Source organism: Vombatus ursinus, unplaced genomic scaffold, assembly GCF_900497805.2.
Source record: "Vombatus ursinus unplaced genomic scaffold, bare-nosed wombat genome assembly UNPS02014847.1, whole genome shotgun sequence".
Classification (NCBI taxonomy): domain Eukaryota; kingdom Metazoa; phylum Chordata; class Mammalia; order Diprotodontia; family Vombatidae; genus Vombatus; species Vombatus ursinus.
In genome coordinates this window covers 2521361-2538667 of record NW_020954625.1, presented here as the reverse complement: position 1 = coordinate 2538667, position 17307 = coordinate 2521361, and the positions used below count along the sequence as shown (strand labels likewise).

Sequence of the window (17307 nt, the reverse complement as noted above, 5' to 3'; positions counted from 1 at the left end):
GTCTTTCTGTCACCCTTCTCAACAAATGCAGAAAACTCATGGAGGTCTCTGGTAGCCCAAAGGCAATCCGTATAATTCTCCCTCTCTAGCAAATCCCACCTTCTCCTCAAGCACCTATAAGTCTCCCAGGATCATTTTGTGGTTGTCCTTCTCTCATGTCTGACTCTTTGAGACCCTGGGATTTTCTTGGCAAAGATACTGGAGTTGGTTTGCCATTTACCTCTCTAACTCATTTTATAGATGAGGAAACTGAGGCAAATGGACAACATTGGTTCTTTCTTTTTCATCTTCACCGTTCCCCTTGCCCAGAATACACTCCAGTCTCACCTTAGGACCCCTGGCTTAACTTAAAACTCAGATCAAGCGTTTCCTCCTACAACACTAAGCCTTTTCTGTTCACCCAATTGTTAGGACTCCCTCCCTCCCCCAAAAGAACTTCTTGGATTTTATAGAGTCTGTATTCTTCTTAGCCATCCCTCCTAACAGGAAGCAATGAGATCCTAAAGTCCTCGGGCCCCTCAGCCCTTCAACTCTCACCCCTGTATATTTGTACTTGTTGTCTGGGCCTATAGAGTGTAAGCTGCCTGAGGGCAAGAGTGGCTTCCACTTCGTTTTGTGGCACTAATGAATGAATGATTAATGCATGCTTGTTTGGAGGCTCAATGGACCAATGTGGGCCCTCGTGCAGTCACTCCAGGCTGCCACATTTCTGGGTCCAGAGAGGCCATGAACTTGGGTGGAAAACAATGGGGCGAAGGCCGGGCCTTTATTTCGCACCTTGCCTCCCTTCCCCTCCCCTCCCCCACACGGGGCCCTAGTGCCTCGCGCCTGCCGGGGTTGGGGGCAGGGAGGGCACGCCCCCTCCCCCCTCGAGCCCCGCCCTTGCACGTACACTGGCACGTGGCAGGCGCTTCAGAAAGGCTCCTGTGAACGGATTGATGGACGAGGGCACCGGGCGCCAGCCCAAGGTCACAGAGGTCACCGAGTACGGAGCGGTCTGAAGCTCGGGGCACAGGCCCTGAAAACCTGGTTCCAGGGCGCGCCCCCAGCGAGGTTTCCCCTGAGCGAGGGCCCGCGCCCCTTCCTCGAGTCCGCACTCGCGGGGCCTCGACCCAGCCCGAGGCTCCAGGGAGTTTTTCTTTCCTCAGAGCGCAGCGCCTTTAAGGCCGTATGACGTCACGAGGCACGTGCAGCGGGCGGGCCCTGTTGCCAGGGAGCGGCGGCGGCGGCCGGGGCGGGGCGGGGGCGGAGGGAGGTGGACGAGGCCGAGACCAGGCGGCCGCCATTGCCCTTGCACGGAGCGGAGCGCAGCGCCTGGACGGACGCCGCCGCCGCTACCACCATGGGCCAGTGCGGCATCACCTCCTCCAAGACCGTGCTGGTCTTCCTCAACCTCATCTTCTGGGTGAGCCCGGCCCGGAGGACCCCGGGGGGGGAGGTGTCGGAGAGTCCGGGGCCGGGGTCCCCCGCGGCAGGAGGGGAGCCGGGCCCCCGAGGCCGGCGAGGCCCGAGGCTTGGGGCCGGGACCGCCGGGAGTGGGGGAGGGGAGGCCGCGCGCAGCGGGGGGCCGAGGGGGGAGGTGCGGCTGGGGGGCGGGGCGGAGCCGCCGGGATTCGCGGTAGCCCCCCCCCACCGTCTGGCCCGGGCTTTATTAACCTCCTATCTGGGGGGGCCTGTTGGTTACCCCTTAAGTAACCGATCTCTAGTTATAGGCGGGCCCCGTTAATTAGCACCCCCTATTGGTTAGCCATCCCTCAGTCATAGGCGGGTCCCGTTGATTACCCCCCATTGTTTAGCCACTACCACCACCCCCCCCCAGCCCCGGGTGGATCCCACTGATTAACACTCCCCATTGAGTAAACGTTCCATTGTCCTCGGCGGGTCGCATTTCTTAGCACCCCTATTGATTAGCTACCCCCCCCAGCCCCAGGTGGGCCCCATTGGCAACCCCCCCACCCCCCCCGCATATTTATAACCACCCTCAGCCTTTGATGGATCCCAGTAGTTAAACCTCTCCCATTAACACCCCTGTCTGTCCCGGGTGGATCCCATTGCTTAACCCTCCTTGATTAACAACCTCCAGCCCCAAGTGGATCCTATTGACTAACCCCTAGTAACACCCCTCCCCCAGATAAAATGAATCCCACTGATTAATCCCGTTGCCCCCCCCATCCCTTTGATTGACACCCCCCATTAACCCTTCCATTGAACTTTTCCCTAGATCCTATTGTTTATCACTTCTCCCCTTGATTACTGCCGCCCCCCGCTTCCTGTGGATTAACACCCCCTTACACGTATCCGTCATTGAGTAATGCCCCCGTCCCCCCTCCCTGGCTGAATCAGGAAGTCAGGTTAGAAACCTGAGTCCCCGGGTGAAGGAGAAGCTGCCTCTTCTTCCTCCCCCTACCCAGCCCCCCAGGACATCCATCTTCTCTCCAACCTTGCTGACCTTCCCACAGGACCAGACCGCATAGGAGTAAAAGGCCCTGCAGATTGACTGTTGGCAAAGCAAAGTGAAGGGATTCTTGTGTCTGGAAACTGGGCATTGGTCCATTTGCCAGAGCCCAGCTCCAGCTAGCTTAGAATCCACGGATCCATCTTAAGAGGGAAAGCTGAATAAGTGTGTGTTTAACTGATGTCTGTTAAAGCTTCCCCAGAGGTAAATGGGGATTGAAGCTTGTGACTCAGTTACCTCCAGAATGTGAAAGCTGTGTTTGTGCTAGCAGGGAGTTTGTTTACAGCAGTGTGAACAGATTATCCTAGGACTTCATCTTGGACAGGAACCCAAGGGTGGTTGTACTTATCCCTTTGGAATTTCTGTTGCCTCTGCTTAGTTCAAGCCCAATTACCTTATCCCTGGACTGCTGGCATAATCCCAGCTCCTCTCTGAGAGTAGTCTAAACCGCTTTGATCAGTGTGTCCTGACTGTCTTCAGGATAAACAGAAGCCCAAATTCAAAGTCCTTAAAGATGCAAATTCCATTTTCTTCAAGCCTTTTCTGACTTTTCCAGTCCACAGTGATCTCTAGTCTTTTATAAGACATATGGTCTGTATTACATGTGGAGAGACAGCATGGTGCAGTGGACAGAGTTGGCTTAGAAGCCAGACACTCCACCCATCCCAACCCTAGGGGCCAATCTTGCCTCTGACCCATACTGACTGTATGACCCTGGGCAAGTCCCTTCTTGAAGCTCTGCAGCCTAGCCACAGACCTTGGTAGGGACTGGCCTCACACTTGAGTGAAACCACTGGTCTAATCACTCACCCTCGGAAACTGGGCAAACCTAAAGAACTCTGTGTTGTAACTAGTATTGCTCACCTCTCTCCAAAGAGACGGGAAGCTCCCTGAGAGCAGGAGCTGTCCGGCAGACTCCTTGGACTCCTCTATGCACTGACATTAGCTCTGGCTGGGGGAAGATGATCTGCCCTCTGGAATTTAGACATTATTGCAATGAGATAATTATAACAACTGTTGACTTACTGTTATTGAACTTTGATTTATTCAAGAAGTCAGGAAATTAACATTCTAAGCCACGTTTACAGGAATTATTGAAACTTCAGTGTCAGCTTGCTTGATGTGGGCACTTCTGCCAGTGAAGAGTTGGCGCTGGACTTGACTTGCCCTCTTGCCTCCGTTTGTCTTGCTGAGTTTAGGCTCATCCTGCTGGAGGAGAAGCTGCCTCTGAGCTAGGTCTGTTGTGCAGAGGGTAGCTACAGAGTTGTTGTCTGAGCTAGAAAGCAGGGGATGTGATGGAAGTCAAGGTTAGTATCCTAAATTCAGGAAGCAGCCATTAGGTTTTGATAGGCTGTCATTGGAGTTACCACCAACATGGATAGCTCTATTAATTTCTTTCCTGTACTAACTTAAGCTAGGGTGAATACACATCCCCATTTCTAGGCTGCATTTAAATCAGTATTTTATTTTTTAATGGAGCAATATGTATTTCTTATCTATGTCAGATCAGAAGTTTTTCGTATCTATGTGAGCCGGTGGAGCCCTAGGCGGCTTTTAGATGGGAACAGTGGACTGAGGATAGGCATTAAAGGTTAATTGATCCGGTAATGTCTTAAGTTACATCTTTTTATATCTTAATATCCTGATTCAGTTAAAAGTTGGTGGAGTAGTAGTGGTTGCATTTGTGAGCCCTGACTGCAGTTTGCACCTGTGCACATTTCTGACCACTGAATCTCAAGAAAGAAATAACCAGAGAATGCTAGCTGGGTAAGGTGCAGAGAAGATGCACGAAAATGGTGTGGGATCCTTGGAGTGCCGTGAAAAAGCTAGAAGGAAGCTCTGTAGTCTAAAGAGACACAAACTAAGAAGTGGAAGGAGAATTTTGATAAGATGATCAGGGGTGTGGCTAGGCTGAACATAAGCTTATTCTCCAAACCTCAGAATTTTGGAACCTGAGGGAGCAGCCATTCCTTGATGCTTGAAGAAAAAGTAACAATTTAAATGAATAGATCCCTAGTTGTGCTCTAATCAAAGAGGCAGCCCTGGAAATACTTAAATAAATTCATAAATGGTGGTCATTCAATTCTGGAGGGTAGTTAAAGAGTTAAACTTGCAGGTTGTTGTAATTAGGCACTTCTGCCACCCACACCCCCAGCCCATGGTGTCACTGTCAGAGGCCAGATGCTGCCCTGGACAATCCATTGAGCTAACCCCGGTGGCATTTCTAAGGCTCTTAGTCAACTGTCAGTCAATTTTGCTTTCAGGCTCTTAATCACATGATTAAACTGAGTACTTGAGAAAGTTCTTTGTTAACACAGATGACTCTTGTTTGTAATTATTCCTTCACACAACCTGTAAAGTCAGCTTTTAAATCTCTCAGCTAGTGCTTTGGGATGAGTACTTGCTCATTGTCCCTGCACTGTGCTGTGCGGTGTGGGTGTGGGTGTACGTGCCACAGAAAATGTCCTTGCTCTTGAGTTTATACACTCAGCTCTGACGCTTGGGATCTTTGGACTCTGGGCTTTCCCTGTGGGTGCCTCAGTTTCTTCAGTAAACCATCTGTGACTGTACTTGCATGGTCTACTTTATAATTCTTAAATTGACATAGAATCGAGAGCTGCTGTTGGAATCTGCTTTCAATTCTGGCTGAAGTTTTGTCACTGCAGGCTTAGTTGCTTGCAGCCATGGGGTGGGGTCTTCTCTAGTTTCACTCTGATGGCCACCTTGTAGCATGGAGGGGCCTCAAAGGCTGTGTCCAGCAAGCCTAAGATTCACCCGGCTGGAAAGGCTCCCCGGGTGGAGTCCCAATTCAGTGGCCTGTTGTCCCAGGAGCAGCCTGGGTATGTTCATAGGTGCTTGCTGACAGCCTCAGCAACCCAGAAGCTATGCCCAGTCACAGAACATCCTGGGAGTTGGGGGGGTATGCAGACCCATAAAGTCACAGGTCTTTGAAGTACAGAAGAAGGAGGGGAAAGAAGGGGAATGCTGCTGTAGGACAGCACTGCAGTTTGGGTCTGAGGGGAACATTTGAACTTCCCAGGACCGGCACACAGTTCGGTTCTACCAAAATCCCCTTTGCAACAAATCATAGGTACCTCTCCCCTCGTAGACAATGGAGAATTGACCATTCTGTCAATTCTAACTGAAGGGAAGATTGTCAAAACATATTCTTCCTTTGCTTAAAATGAGCGTTGATCATTTTGCTTTTCTACAGAAAACTAAACAGTAAATGCTCAGCACTCCCTGCTACCCCCCTAGACTTCACCTGTGCTGGAAAACAGTCGGGCAGAACTTCTGGGCTGAGGAGAGGATCTTCTGCTCCTGGGGCTGGCTGGTTTTCACCAGACCTCAATGAACTCTGCTTTCACAGTAGTCATGGGGGACGGTGCCTTAGGGTTGGCAGAGGCTGCACTATGGACTGCATTTTTTATCTAATAATTAAGTCTCCTTTGGGAGAAAAACCCAATACTGTTTCCCTCTCTCCCCCCTTTTTGGGCAGGTTGTCTTTCTGACCACTTCCTGTAATTTAACTTACACTTGTCATCCATTAGTACCCCCTACTTCAAGCAAGTACATTATGTAGAAAGTATAGATTTACAAAATCAAAAATGACAATTTGCTCTACAGAAGTATTTACTGGAGGATTTGTTTAACTGGCAGATCTCCTCAGTGTCTTTATGATGATTCATTGGTCTTTGGCACAGGATTTACTTAGTCCTGAAATCACAGTCATCTAGCTCAGGGCCTTCATTTTCCCAATCAGGCCAAATGACTTCATGCAATTTCTGTCTGCTAAGTGGTAGTTTGAAGGTTTGAACCCAGGTGTTCTGATTCAAAATCCAGTGCTGCTTTCCGTCAATTTAAAAAAAAAAAAAGCAACACCTCATTTTGCATGTTTCAAGAACACCTCTCCTGTTTAACTTGAAATATGTCTTTGCCTTGTCCTGCCTTTTTTGGGGGGGAGGGGCACATTTGAGACATTCTTCTGCTATTCTGGCTGAGACCTTTAACATTGAGAGTAGGTCAGTGACTGCCTCTTATGAAAAGGGGACTTTATCAGGGACTGGGTGGGCTTGGTGTAGAAGTTAATGCTTTCACGCTTTTTTCTTACTCTCTGCTGTATAGCATGTCTAAGATTGTCTTGCTTTGAGAACCTTGTTATTTCTAGGCATGCTGCCGTATAATTTTAGGAATGTTGCTACACAGTAAAATTGAGCCTTCTGGTCCATCACAGAAAGTGAGGTGATAACCACCACATCTATTTCTCTGGAACAAGACATAATTCAGGAAGGAGTCCTTAGCTGATATGAAAGTCCATTATGATCTGACTCAAAAAAGTTTTATCTTCACCAGTAATTGAATTGATTTATCTTTGAAATTTACTGTCTTCCTCATGCCGAATTTACCACACAAAAAAAAAGGAAAGGAAAAGAATAAGATCATATAGTATCAGTGTATTTCTCCAATTTGGCAAAGTGCCCATTTTCATCATTGCTTTTTGATCTTGTCTTGCCAAAAAGAGGGGGAAGAGATTTGTAATTATGCATAGAAAAGATATTAAGTACACCTAATTCTAAAATAGTATCATTTGGCAAATTAGACACCTCCCCCCAAGGATGTGACTGAATCTCAAATGAGCAATTTTTGAAAGAAGAGAACATATCTAATCCATTCTTGGCCATTTATATTCTCTAACTTCAGCTTAGCAAAGCTCTCCTTTCATTCTTCCCAAATTGATTCTCTATCCCACAGTCTTTAGAGCTGTGTAAAAGCCTTTTGTTCTCAAACCTCCTACACCCATCTCCTCCTCTTGTTTCAGCCTCGGACCTCCAGCTCCTACACCTCCAAATGCCCTGACATCCTCTTTTCCCTTTTCCCCTTTATTCCGGGCTCTGATGAAGAGGCAGCCCTTGTTTGCTGAGGCTCATTTTGTACCCTAATCCTCTCATCCTGGTCCTCCAGCAGATTACCCCCATGTCATTCCCTTTCTTACATCAATTTCTCTCTAGCTAATAGTTTGTTCCTTGCTGCCTACAGATATGCCAGTCTCTCCATCTTAAAATCAAAACAAAAAACCTGACCCTACTCTCCTCTCCTGCTGTCCTCCTTTGTCTCTCTTCCCTTTCACAGCCAGACTTTTACTCTCATCATCTCCACACCCTGACCTAGTATGGCTTCTGACCTAATCATCCAACTGAAAGTGGTTAGCATTGATCTCTTTTCTTTCTTGCTCAATCCAGTGGAATTTTCTCTGTCCTTGGCCTTCTGAGCCGCCCTATAGCATCTTCTCTCTGGGCTGTCACGACACTGTTCTCCATTGTCTTACCTGTGCTCCTGTGCTTTTCTTGGTTAGATCATTCACATCCTACCTGCAGCAATGAGTGTAACCTGAGGCTCTAGTCTGGACTCTCTCTTTGTATGGTGGTGGTTGACATCCTCAGTTCCCATGGATGACCCCCAGATCTCTGCATCCAGCTTTAGTCCTATCCCACGAATTGCTTGTTGGACATTTCAAACTGGATGTCCTTTAAAGTATCTCAAACTCAACATGTTCAAAACAGAACTCATTATCTTTCCTCTCTGCACAACTCTGTTGTGAAGGCAGCAGCCACTTAATCCTGAATCCGACTGGCCTTGGTTTTTTCTCTTTGTATTCCAGTGTTTTAAGTGTTTAATAAGTGTTGACTTGAATTGAATTGGATTTCCATTAAAGATTTTGAATGATAATAATATTGACTGAAGGAGGAAGGAACATATATGATCAGTAGAGGAGTTAGAGTGATACTTAATTTGTCTTTTGGGATCAAAGTTCCTTTAGAATGTATTTTTTAAAAATCTTTATGAATTTTGCAAAGCATGGCTGTGCGCATTCCTAGCTAAGTGGACAAAAATGTCTCTTTGCATAGATTTTATTTATCCCAGCCCAGTTTAAAATAGATCGGTCTGAAATAGAAGTTGTGAAATATGGAAGTTTATTTTTCAATTCCTTCCAACAACCCTTCCCCCCCCCCCCCCCAAAAAAAACCACTTTACTCAGGTACCTAATGCTTTTATTCTACCCCAGCTAATCAAAACAGGAAAGCATCTGATACTCTTTTATAAACTTACTGTTTGATTATATTTGAATGGGAATGTGCATCTGTGTTATGTCAAACAACATTTTTATTTTAATCTCAAGTTGCGGAATGAAAAGCTTTGCCTATTAAAGGAATTTTTGATATACCTAAAGAGGTAGAGGGATTTGGCTGGGATAAGCTCCTGAGATCACATGCTTGCTGCCTCCCCACCCCCCAGTCTTTGAATCCTGGATTTAAAAGTGATCAAATGGTCCAACCCTTTATTTTGGAGACGAGGAAGTTAAGAAAGAAGTGACTTGGCCAGGGTCACACAAGGGGAGAGAGCCTGGGTTCATATTCACATCCTTTGGTGGTGCTAGCTACTTCCCAGGAGTTGTTTGAGTAAAAGAACCTCCTTATCCCATTTGTACTAGTTTTAGGACTCTCAAACCCATCTGCATATCCTCAGCATCCTTTTTCTTCCACTTCTCCGGTATTTTTTATTTTTATTTTTATTTTCAGCATGTTGGAAGTAATTTTAGTTAATATTTAATGTTTTCATACCATAGCACCATCTCTTTGCCTTCTGCATTGCCTCTCCCTTTGAGAATGATTTCTGATGGTGTTGTTGGCCTCTCGCCTCTTTGGTAATAAAGGTATTCCTGTATGTTTCTTGTAGTGTATTGAAAAGGTAGTCTGCTAGCCAGTAGTTCTTGTCTGCCATGTGGTGGAACAGAATGTGTTAAGAATCCTAGAGAGGCATCCTCCATAAGGCATTTCTTTTCTCATTTGACCTTTGATAGTTAAATTGGAAAGAGTGCTGGAGCACCTGGGTTCAAATCTTAATTCTACTGTTTACTACCTGTGTGACCTTGGGCAAGTCACTTACATTTTCCAGACCTTAGTTCCCTCTTCTGTAAAATAAGGGAGTTGAATGAAATGATTTGAGAACTCTTCCAACTCTAAATCTATGTGTGACCCCATGATCTAAAGGAAATGTTTTCTGCCTTGTGTATTTCCAAGTCATCTGCCAGTGGATTAAGTGCTCTATGCCCCAGAGTATGATAGGTTGGAAAAATATCCTAATACACCCCAAAAGGAGCAGTTGGGGGGGAAAGGTCATTCTAACTTGGAATTCAGGCTCATGGCGTACTAGCAAAATATATTAGGAGATTTATTTGATTCGGTAAAACACAATTGTGTTTACTCGGTTCAGTTCTAGCTGGAAATGCATTCCAGCCATGGCATTCAACATATTTTGAACAGCTCACCAGGGAAAAAAAAAGCCATGGTTTTCAGAGTCACTAGGTAGCTGGCTAGCTGTATGACAGAAATTTCCAGCCTCCCAAACCAAACTTGAGCAATATTCATCTATTTTGTGAAAGCACCAAATAAACTATCTAATGATTTGTGGCATGGTACTTGCTGAATCAGTGAGGACTTATTAAGATCTTTTCCTCCTCAGTGACCCTTGGCAAGGGGGGTTCATCCAGTGTGCATGGAGCCTTCCCCTAGTTGTTGTGACATTGCCTGGGTACTGGGGGAGCTGGTTATTCTCAACAAGACTAGCCCACCTCCTTTTCTTTTTCAACTTGATTTTATAAGGTGGTATAGTGGGTAGAGAGCTCGCCAGGAAGCCCTGGCTGTATGACCCTGGACCGGTCACTTATTAACCTTTCAGTGTTCTAGGCAACACCCTAAGGTTGGAAGTCACAGAGGAGGATCTGACTGGGCCTGGTGGAGAAAGTTGCCTCACCCGAGAGTGTCCTATACCAGAGAAATCACAGGAGGAGGGGAAGGGAATAAACATTTCCATAGCACCCATTGTGTGCCATGCGCTGTGCTGTGTTAAGCGCTTGGCAGGTATCCTGTTTGGTTCTTACAGGAACACCCCCAGGTAGGTGCTGTTATTCCCATTTTACAATTGAAGAAGCTGAGACAAACAAGTCAAGAGACTTGCCTAGGGAAGTGTTTGAAGCCAGATGTGAATTCCTGGACTCCAGGCCTGGCGTTCTGGGCACTGTGGCACCTACCTCAAAGACCCAGTTCCTGTCCTTGTCTTTTAAGTTTTGTATCACTTTCATTTCTGAATGTATTTCTCCCCTTCTTTACAAAATGAGGCATGTCTTACAACAAATAAAATTTTTTTATTAATTTATTTTGCTTTATCAACAATCACTTCCATAAGCTTTTGAGTTTTAAATTTTTCTCCTCCTCCCTCCCCAAGACGGCACTTAATCTGCACATATATATCACATATACATATACATTCCTATTAAACATTTTCACATTAGTGATGTTTGTAAGTAAGAATTAGAACCAATAGGAACCACCAGAAAGAAGAAATGAAACACAGCAGAAGGGAAAAAAATAGTATGCTTTGATCTGCATTCAAACCCCATAGTTCTTTCTTTGGATGTGGATAGCATTTTCTATCATGAGGTCTTTGGAGATGTCTTAAATTCTTGCATTGCTCAGAAGGGTTAATTCTATCAGTATTAGTCATCGCACAACGTGGCTGTTACTGTGTACAACGTTCTCCTACTTCTGCTCACTTCATTCAGCATCAGTCCATACAAGTCTTTACAAGTTTTTCTAAAATCTGCCTGCTCATCATTTCTTATAGCACAATAGTATTCCATTACATTCATATACCACAATTTGTTCAGCCATTCCCCAATTGATGGGCATACTCTCAAATTCCAATTCTTTGCTACCACAAAAAGAGCTGCTATAAATATTTTTGTATATGTGGGTCCTTTTCCCATTTTTATGATCTCTTTGGGATACAGCCCTAGAAGTGCTATTGCTGGGTCAAAGGGTATGCATATTTTTATAGCCCTTTGGGCATAGTTCCAAATTGCTCTTGGATCATTTCACAACTCCACCAACAATGCATCAGTGTTCCAATTTTCCCACATCTTCTCCAACATTGATCATTTTCCTGTTTTGTCATATTGGCCAATCTGATAGGTGTGATGTGGTACCTCAGAGTTGTTTTGATTTGCATTTTTCTAATCAATAGTGATTTAGAGCATTTTTTCATATGACTATAGATGGCTTTAATTTCTTCATCTGAGAACTGCCTGTTCATATCCTTTGACAAACAAATACAAATTTTAAATGAAGGAAAATAGTTTAGCAAAATCATTCCACACCCAGAACCCCTATCTTTGAAAAGAGGAGAGAGAAGTGTATTTTCTCAACTTTCTCTGGCATCAAATATGGTCATTTTAATTCAACAGTTTGGTTTCATTTTCTTGTTCTTCTTTTAATGATTTTATATGGTTCTGCTTACTATATTCTGCATCAATTTGTTTTCAGTTCTTGGTTACTACAAAAAGCGTTGTGAATATTTTGATGTCTTTCACTTCCTCGGTCAGTAAATATACCTGGCCACAGTATCCTATTGGTCAGATTAAAAAAAAAAAAGATAGGGACTTTTCCTTGACTCAGCAAGTTGCTTTCCAGTCTGTAGAACTGGCCCATTCCATAGCTCTCCCAGCAGTTTATAAGTGTGCCTTTCTTTCCAGAGCCCCTCCAGCACTATGTCCATTGTGTGGCATCTCTGCCACTCCCTGCCACCTCCTGTCCTGGTCATCCATTCCTCTGATAGTCTTTATGCTGCTTTTCCTGCACGTCATTGGGAATTTGTTGCAACCCGTTTGGGCGACTCTGCACCTTTCCATATCCCTTTGATGAGTCACAGTGGCAATTCTTTGGTGACTAATCGTCCATGATTTGCAGCCATATGATATCAGTGGAAAATTGGTATTAAAAAGATGAGTTTTTGTTTGAGGGAACCAGCCTTGGAAAGGTTGAAAGTGCTGCTCTGTTTCCCAAATGCACTCTCCGCCTCTTATTCCTCCTCTTCAGTTCTGGGTCCAGCTGCCTAGTGTGGAAGACCAAAGGAAAGAATGATCCAGAACACTGTTCATAAGAAAGGCCAATCAAAACAACCCTGAGGTTTCACCTCACACCCAGCACATTGTAAAGATGACAAAAGGAGTCAACGGAGCCAGGAAAAACAGCATACTCTTACACCACTACTCTTACAATGTCAGTGAAAAGAACAACCATCATGAAACATTTGTAAATCAATTTTCAAATTAGAAGGAACAAGCCTGGACCCAAATCCCCTTCCCTCTTCTCTCCAGGGTGGGCGGTGGGGGTGACAGTGGGGATGGGGAGGAGGCCATGGTTGCAGGATATGGCATATAATGGCATTTTCCCCTTATGCTTTGATTAGTTTTGCCTAATTTTTTCTTCTACTTTTTCTTTAAAAAAAATTCTTCATAAAAGGGATGGCCCTCTGGGAGGGAAGGACTACAGAGGGAAATCCAAGCAAAGTAAAAACAAAAGATACCAATAAAAATCTGTTTTTAAAATCTTTTTTTTTTTTAAATTGTGAGTGATTACAAGAGGAAGATGGCCAATTTCTGGACACAAGCTTTGGGTCCAGGATTGTGAAAAAATTTTAAAACATTGCCCCTTTCTAATCTTTACTTGAACATAATTGCGAGAACAGCTTGTTCACCAAACTTTAACAATAGAATGACTTTCTTATCCTTAATCTCCTTAAATGGTGATTTTGAAAGGATAATATTCGCTGAAAGATTTGAAATTGTGTTAGAATACGTCATCAGAAAACATCTGAAGGCTGAGTCAAAGCCAGTCCACACTCCAGTCCAGAGTGCTAAGAGGAATAAAATGTGGGAGATTAGGAAAAAGTGCTGGAGATACTGTAGATCGAAAGAGTGCTCACTTTACCCTGATCTTTAAAGACAGGTTTGAGATATAATTCATTTTAAAGAAATAATAATAAGTCCACCAAACCATAGTTAAGAATATTTTTAGTTTCTAGGAACAGGGTCGAGAACTTTTGGATTTGTTCTTGATACATAACATGTGATTTATGGGAGCTTTGTACTTGGTAAAGGCATCTGATCTGCTCAGTCATGAGTGGCTGCTGCCGCAGAATACTAGGATCAAAATGAAACCTATAAATAAGCATGTTTGTTAGAGAATGACTAGTGGAAATTTTATTTTTAAAAAAGGTTGATAATTTAGAACCAAAGAAGATAATACAGAGAGCATTATAAAATGTAAAATAGATAATTTTGATTATATAAAATTAAAAAGTTTTTGCACAAACAAAACTAATGCAACCAAAATTATAAGAAAAGCGGAAAACTGGGGGGAAATTTTTGCAACAAGTATCTCAGATAAAGGCCTTATTTCTCAAATATATATAGAGAATTGAGTCAAATTTGTTAAAATACAAGTCATTCCCCAGTTGACAAATGGTCAAAGGATATGAACAGATAATTTTTAGACAAAGAAATCAAAGCTGTCTGTAGTCATAAAAAAAATGCTCTAAATCATTATTGATCAGAGAATTGCAAATTAAAATAACTCTGAGTTACCACCTCACACCTATTACAGTGGTTAATATAACAAAAAAGGAAAATGTTGGATGTTGGAGGGCATGTGAGAAAACTGGGATGATAATGCACTGTTGGTAGAATTGTGAACTGATCCAACCATTCTGGAGAGCAATTTAGAACTATGCTCAAAGGGCTATAAAACTGTGTATACTATTGTTCCAGCAATACCACTGCTAGCTCTGTATCCCAAAGACAGCCTTAAAAAGGACCTATCTATACAAAAATGTTTATAGCAGCTCTTTTTGTTGTGGTTAAGAATCAGAAATCAAAGGGATGCCCATCAATTGGAGAATGGCTGAACAAGCTATAATATATGACTGTGATGGAATATTATTGTGCTATAAGAAATGACAAGCAGGATGATTTCAGAAAAATCTGGAAAGACTTACATGAACTGATGCAAAGTGAAGTGAACAGAAGCAGGAGAACATTGTGCACAGTAACAGCAGTATTGTTCAGTGAAGAGCTGCAGATGACTTAGCTGTTCTCAGCAATACAATGATCCAAGATGAGCCCAGAGGACTAATGGTGATGCATATTAACCACCTCCAGAGAAAGAACTGATAGTGATTGAATACAGGCTGAAGCATGCTATTTTTCACGTTTTCTTTCTGTTTTTTCTTTTATTCCAGTCTTCTTGACCAAAATGACTAATATGGAAATGTTTTACATAATTGCACATGTATTACTATGTCTGATTGCTTACTGTATCTGGAAGGGGGAGGGGAGGGAGGGAGAGAATTTGGAACTCAAAACTTTAAATATTGGGGGGGGAAGGTTGGGAGTGATTTTCCATATACTTGCAGTCTCATCATGGGTGTTAGGGTTATTTGTTCTTCAGAATCTTAGGCAAAGAGGTGTTTCTTAGACCATGAATGAATGTGACTGTAGTTAGTAGACTTAAGATCAGAGTTTAGCACCTGATGCCAAAGTGGTTTTTGAGCCCTGGGTGGTTGAGGGTGGCTCAGTCAGGGCCTGCCCTAGGTACAGCTGTAAACCTGATAGTTTGAGTCTTTTTAGCAATCCCAGATCCTTTCTTCTGGACACCCCTTTTCTTCATTCTCCCCAACCGCCTTTGTTGGCGGAGGCCCCCCTCCTATGTCCCTTCTTAGATGATTGTCAGCTAGCTCTCTGTCATTACCCCCAGGAGCACTTGCTTTGTCTTTTCCCATCCCCATAGATGAAGACTTCTGGTGATTTATTCCTGTACAATAAGACCAAATATAGTGATACTATTGGAATCAAACCAAAGACGTAGTTTCTTTGTTTTATCCGCAGTAATTTATTTCAGAAATCTTGACTCAAATAGAAGGCATGTTGATGTGCCTGAAAGCTACAGTTTACAGCAAGACTGCTTTTATTACATCTTTCTGATGAGGGCATGAAGTTTCTCACAGGCTCCAGGCAAGGCTTCAAGTATAAACCTTATGTCATCTGTTATCCGAGCAACGCCTTAGCTAACTGATATTGGGGACACTCATCACAAGGTTGACCACAGAGTGGATTTTTTGACCAAAGCTGCTCTTGAAGACCTTCTGATTGGTCCCAAAGTGACAAATTCGTGGATTTTTCATGTCCTTGCTGCTGTTCCATGTGCCTCTTTCCTAAGGTTTGGACTCTGAGCATTGCCACAGTAATTCATTCCTTTCAGAGAAACTAAAACTCATGGATATCCCTCCCAGTCCCCACCAGTTTCTAAACAGGGGCCCCCTGGAAAAGCTGCTTCCTGTGGGAGCATGCTGTCTTACTTAGAAAACAGTATGGGCACGTGAAGCTGGTCTGGCGGAGAGAGAGAAGGACATCGGGCCAGGGTTCTGGAGAGAAGCCTTTTCTTGGGGTCTAGACTGTGAAGGAGGAAGAAAAGCAGAAATTGTTTAATTCCTTCCCGAGGGAGAAAGTTGAGGCCATCCGACCCCACTCTTCTTGCCCCTCTCCCCCCATTATTTTGGAAAGTTCCAAGTCAGTATTTCAGGCTCCCAATGCAGTCTTCGAGCGATGACATAAAAATCAATTTGCTTCTGCCAGGCTCTACATACAGCATTTCATCCTTTCTCTCTCCCTTGTCCTCTTCCTCCTCTTCACCTTAATAACCATCTCCATGACCCCTTGTTTGGACAGAGCTCCAAACCTTAAACAAATCCCAGCCTTATTGTGGATATTCATGAAAAAGACTTAGGACAATTTGGTTTTGGCCATTTTAATAGCTCGCAGTACTCACTGATAAGCACAATGTAACTCACAACTTCAGAAACCATTTTTGTTACATAGTACTTATTTTGTAACTTGCATATTGATTTTTTTCAAGATAGAGAAGGAATTGGTCAAGTTCCTGCAAGCTTCCACGCCTTCTGCTTATACATAATTCAATTTATATAAACTCAGATCTCCCCTCATGTAGTTGAAGGGTATTGTTTGTGTCACTGGGATTACTACTAATGAGTTGCCCCCTTGGAATGAATGGCTAAAATAGAGCTCTGGTGCGCTCCCAACTCGGCTGGGATAAATCGAGTTTTGACTAGTTTGCAGCCTGGGCAAAGAACTATTTTACATTCTATTAAAAGGACAGACAGTTTTACAAATGGTATCTGATATTAGGCTGCCTTTGCACTCTTTCTCTGTCTGGTGGCATCAGCTGCTGTTGGCTTGTTTCTCTGCCACTGCTTAGAAATCTATTTCTGACAAGTGCCTTAAGCTGGGTATAGGGTGACATCACTGAAAGCCATTCACATGCCTCATTGCCAGGCAACAGTTAACAATGTAATTCCCATGTTAGAAGAATCCCTTCAGGCTCATCACTCTTAATTTCATATCTTAATGTAAATATCCAGAACTCTTCTGTGTACTCCACTGAAAATCAGCTTCTATTTAACTTACCAAAGTTCTTTGTCATTTGCATGTTTTCAGCCCACAATTTTTTTTTTCTGTAGACCAAAATAGCACATTTGTCGGTTCTGGGTATGCAAATGCAGTTTTCTTTTACCTAAGATTTGCATGTATGCCTTCCTTTTTGTATAGACTTATAGTAACGTTTTTTAAAGGTTTCATCAACCTGATGAAACACTGAAAAATGGGCTAGCACCCAGCACAAAGCTTTGCACATAAAAAGTGCTTATTAGATGACAGAGTAGACTACCAGGGGAGGTTATGGAATCTTTGGCCCTTGACTACCTTCAAAAGGAAACTTGCTAAAGCCTTTGTAGATATACCGCTGCCTTTTGCCTACTTGGAGAACAGGGACTGGACCAGATGAGCCCTTCAAGCCCTTCTTAGGTCCATTATTATATTGTTTTCCTAAAACTGTTGTTTCTTTTATGGTTTCCAGTAGCATAAAATGATGTGAGAAAACAGG

At 43.7% G+C, this 17307-nt stretch overlaps 1 protein-coding gene across 1 annotated transcript in view; it reads left to right on the top strand.

Moving 5' to 3' along the window:
* The first annotated feature begins 1283 nt into the window (after nt 1-1283).
* TSPAN3 (tetraspanin 3) overlaps nt 1284-17307 on the top strand; it is a 32994-nt gene continuing 16970 nt past the window's right edge. Inside the window, exon 1 of the mRNA XM_027840687.1 lies at nt 1284-1405. Coding sequence (XP_027696488.1) covers nt 1343-1405 — 63 coding nt within the window. The 5' untranslated portion in view covers nt 1284-1342. The remainder of the gene's footprint in view (nt 1406-17307) is intronic.